Source organism: Bactrocera latifrons, unplaced genomic scaffold (genome assembly GCF_001853355.1).
Source record: "Bactrocera latifrons isolate USDA-ARS-PBARC rearing strain unplaced genomic scaffold, ASM185335v1 scaffold_236, whole genome shotgun sequence".
Lineage (NCBI taxonomy): Eukaryota > Metazoa > Arthropoda > Insecta > Diptera > Tephritidae > Bactrocera > Bactrocera latifrons.
The window spans coordinates 102,055-106,959 of NW_017535919.1; the positions used below are offsets into that span (position 1 = coordinate 102,055).

At 36.7% G+C, this 4,905-nt stretch overlaps 1 protein-coding gene across 2 annotated transcripts; it reads left to right on the forward strand.

Annotated features, from left to right (window-relative positions):
* The first annotated feature begins 3,791 nt into the window (after positions 1–3,791).
* Positions 3,792–4,322, forward strand: LOC108968989. 2 transcript variants are annotated; one of them, XM_018933412.1, is made up of 3 exons: positions 3,792–3,870; positions 3,944–4,156; positions 4,217–4,322. In XM_018933412.1, exons 1-3 carry the CDS (start codon positions 3,837–3,839, stop codon positions 4,273–4,275), a joined length of 306 nt encoding a protein of 101 aa, XP_018788957.1. In that variant the 5' UTR covers positions 3,792–3,836; the 3' UTR covers positions 4,276–4,322. The 2 variants fall into 2 exon arrangements, with proteins under 2 accessions (XP_018788957.1, XP_018788956.1); XM_018933411.1 differs by having other exon boundaries at positions 3,794–3,870; positions 3,941–4,156.
* Positions 4,323–4,905: the final 583 nt, after the last annotated feature.

The following is a 4,905-nucleotide window of genomic DNA, read 5'->3' on the forward strand; positions in this document are numbered from 1 at the left end:
TGAACTTGATTATTTATGAAATCAGGATGTTAAAACTATATTTTGTCGTCAATGAAAACAATGGCTTTCAAAATGATATTGCACAATCGTCATAATCGTCATGCAACCTCTCGTCGGATCTCAAACAATATGTCAGTCGGTCAAAAATAGGCACGTGTCGATTGCTCGAAAAAAGTCTTTAAAAAATAGGATATTGGTGCTTCGAAACATGTCGATGACAACCGGATAGGTGATGAATCGTCGCCCGAAAGCAAAAAGTAGTCGCCTATATGGGGTGCTTCAAAATGAGGCGAATCTAACAATAGCTGTTTGCACTTAAAGCATTTTAAAGCAAATTGGTTGACTGTTACTTTGTAAAAGCTGGACATGTCACTACCATAACACTAAAACATCGCAGAACAGTAAGTTCTGTGTGGTACACAACCATTTATTTACGAGTTGTCTTTCAAGGAGCACTCTTTGAGCACTCTAAACTTGATTTGATAAGTCATCTACGGTGTAATCTTCACTTCGCACCGAATGATTTCTTTTTATTCCCGCACGTAAAGAATAAACAATGAGCTTACCTTTCTCTGCACCTAAGGAGACAGTTGATCACAAAGAACAAAACACATGTTTTGAGGATACCTCAATCAGAGTGGCAAAAGTTCCTCAACAATTCTTTCAGACGCATGCAAGAGTGTATAGATCTTAATGTTGACCATTTTTATAAGCAATGACGCAATTTTCGTTGTACATATAACTTTTGTTGTCGTTCTCTAATCCCAAAATATTCAGGGCACCCATCTTATCTACCACTTTTCAGTATATGGACATTAATATGACTATGTTCTAGTATCTCTTAGTCAAAACTGTAAGAAGACATAGATGCTATTGAGGGCGATTCTCAAGAGTCCATCTGACATTAGTCCGTGCTGGATGGAGTGTCTTTAATACCTTAGCTCTTTCAATAGAAGAGTACAGCTGAAAGTCATTAGACAGCTTTTTGGCAGTGAAAAGCTTGAGTATACTCATGTCCCGATTCTGGGATGAACTTTGTGATCTATACTTTGGAGACCTGAGCAACATGACGGACCAGCGCTTTTAGCTGCCAACTGGGATAATTCGTGACTTCTCAAAGATCATATTGATTAGCTAACCTAACCCAGTCAGTCACAGATTAAGTACTGAATTACAGAAGAATTATACAAACTAAAGAGCCATACGAAAATCGTCGATATACACAATACTTATCTTTCATTTTTATCAATATCCATATTTCTCCCCTTCTAAGAGAATAGAAGAATGTCATAAATGTGGAAAACAGTGTATTTTAAAATAAAAACACATGTTCGTACATGTCTCAAATGTCACAGAAAGCATTTGTCCCAAACAAATTCCAACAACTTCTAAGTGCATAAAACAAACTATACCAGCGATTTCAAAAATTCCATTTTATAATTCGTTCCGAAATTTCACGCCACCGTCTGTGACGAAATTTTCATTTTTCGTAAAACCTCGAAATCGAATGAAAAATTCAACAAACAACCCCAACTCGCGAGAAACGTTGACATTCGTGTGGTAAGTGAGGTTAGCGGAGAAGGTTGTATATACATAACGGAAAGCAATAAAAATACGTGACTATAGAGCACTATGTGCAGTTCTGTAATATGCGCGACAAGTGTTGCAATTCTCCAACCAATGCCAGGTCGCACAAGCTTCAACACACGCCTTGGCATTCAACCACAAGTCCAACGGCGCTCCGGCATTCTACCAGGGCAGTGGCGCTTATTGTTCCAACGTTTGGACAGCAAACGCCATGCTATGCTATTTTAAAATATGATGACTCTACACACACACGTACATACTCGTATGCACATTTGTTTGTAAGTATTCAAATAGCTATGTCGGTATTTTGTGCTTTAAAATTTTTCATTAAAACCATCCGCGTTTCCACCACCGAACCACCGGCCAGCAGGGAGAGTGCGTTTTGTATGGAAATTCGAATTGTACACGCATAATTTACGAATCAAGGAAATTTCGAAAGAATTCTCCTTACATTCTTCTACCGCTGGCATGGCGCTGTGTCGGGTGGGTGGTAAAGGGATATCCCGCCCATGGCTTCGGTTGCATTACTGTGGACTTTGTGCACATTACGCGCTGATTAACATTTTTGATAGATGACAAGTGCAAATGGAATAGTGGTGCTGACGGTGGTGGATGTTGGCATACCAGGGTTACAAAAAATGCCGCACTGTTTTATCTATTCGCTGAGAGGGTTGCGATATAATTAGATTGAGTGTACCTCTATTGTCGAATATTTGAGTTTAAATAAATTGTGCGGCAATAATAAAGCTTTGCATATGCTATGTCATAATTGTTACAATTAATGTCAAAATATGCAGAAATATTGAGATCGCAGCTCTTTTTGTGTATAATCTAGCAGCTTGTCGCAATACACAACTAATCAATCTCACACAACTGTGGTCTTTAAAATCCAAGCAATCACACTCTTCTATCACCACTAGATGATATCGAAGAAAATACTGCCAGCTATGGAGAGGTAGAAACCACTACTCAAATTTCTTTGACACAAGCTGCCGATAGGACTGTTCTTGACTAGACAAAAATTCGGATCCGCTCTGGTATGAAACCCTGTGACTTGTAAATATGTATACGTTTTCTCGGTATCTTTCTTTCCAATACTGCAAAAGCTAGCTCTTCAAAAGAAGTAACCGTCTATATTTCTAGGCCATAAATTACGATGGATCATCTCATTGGGAAAATTATTCTTTTTTAAGTCTTACGAATTGATTATTATAGCTGTATTTAAAGTGATTATGTAAAGTAGAAAGTATTAATTCTAGTGTACACTTACACGATGTTCACCTCTACGGTGGTTATACTAATACTAATTCTGCAATGACTGCATACATTTTCAAACAAAAGAAAACTATACCTTAAGGAATTTTGTAGTCCTAGTTTTAGAATTGAAATTAATGGAGAATGGCTCATTCAATAATATACATATATAAAACAAAACTCTATCGTCCACACCGAGCCTATAATTCTCCCTTATCTTAATCTCAAGGCATAACACTTTGATCAAGAAATCTCGCCTATTGCCTCTTTGACAAAATCAAAATATAAGCGATTTAATAAATATAGAGTTTTCTTTTTCCAAAATTTGCAAATCCGGTGTATTCTCCGTGAATGGATTCTTTAAAAAATATATGTCGTTTTCGAGAGTTGAGTAAGTTCCTTAAATATACTCTTATCGTCATCTGTAGTTTTTATGAATATTCCGCTCCGTCAGTGTTTTATCCCCCTGGATTGTTTTGCTCAAGAATCACTGGATGCTTTTAGTCTAATGTTTTTTTTTTTTTATTCGGAATAGGTTAACGAATCTCAATACTTTAATCACTTTTTAAAAAATAAAAAATAAATGTAGTTTTTTATAAATATATTTTCAAAAACAGTTCAACTCATCTTGAAAGAGTGAAGTGGACTCCTAAGTTTATTAGCCTACAGATGATGATTCTTATAATAATTTCAAAATTCAGATCATCCAGAGAGCTTAAAATGACCTAAGTATGTTTACCTACACTCACCCTGTATACTATCTAAAAGATAACCTTTAACATGAGACAAAAAGACTGTAGTCGGCAGATGCGTGAATGGAAAAGTGTAGTTCCCATTATTACAATGCAGAATATTTAGTACGCATCAAAAGAAAACAGCTGTGACCCAAATCGTTTAAAATTAAATTCAAGTATTTCAACAAAATCTGGAAAAATATCTTCATAAATAATAGTCGAGCCGCTGTTATCTGATGCATTCTTTAAAGTTAATTCAAAATGAAGAAACAGTTTTTAGTGCTCTTTTTCCTAGGTGAATTTCGAAGTCTAAGTTCAAACTCTCCAAAACACACTTATAATATCCTATGTCCTTCTCATGTTAGCAGTTTTTTATCTGCTCAGTACTGAAGCCTGCAACACGGACCAGGATCGTGCAATTTGTGCGAGCATTCTACAGCGCTGTCAGGAAACCGAAGGCAGCAGACCCACTCCAAACCCGGAAGAGAGCTTGACCGCATTCAACACTCAGTGCCGAGCCCGAGTTGGTGCCAGCTGGCGCGATGTAACTCGCTGTAACTTGGTGCGAGCAATATGTGAAAGTAAGTGGTGCCACTAAAAGCGTTCTTCGCTCTAGTAATTATTTTTTCACTAACTTGCAGTTACTATTGTGCGTTGCCAAAAGGTCACTTGTAGCAGTGTTCAGGCGCTCATTCAATAGAATTTACGTAATATGAAGATTGTATCATGTTTTGGAGCATTTCACTAGCGAGGTTAATGTTTTTTTCCTTTAATTTCATGTAATAAATACTTGTTTTTTGCTTCAACTTGAAATTGTTTTCTTTTAACCGCCTAAGTAAGGTGAATAAATCCATGGAGAACACTTTTCCACAAAACATTGTTCACGTGATGCATTTTAAAGAAATTACACGCGCATTAAAGACGCCACGAAACATTACAGCCATTAAAACAACAAGCGAAGCATAAGGAAGGAGAAGCAGAGAAAGGTCAAACGTGATGTAATAAAATTTTATTTTACGATATTATTATTACGACACAACAGAAATGACCACGGCATTATTACAGATCCAAGTAGATAAATATTTGTGCGTGTGCTTGTGTATATCTGCTTCAACACTTCACCAAGAGGTCATGAAATAAGCATGGATCGGCATTAGAGTCAAGTGGATGCTTCGCTGGAAGAACATGTTCTCATCAAGAATTTTTGAGAAGACGAGGGTGTTCTTTGTTTGCATATTACTCACGATTCTTGGAAACTCAACAAGTGGTTTGTTTTGATTTCTCGTAAAATAAATACAAAACGCTTGTAGACGCTTGTGTATATAAATTT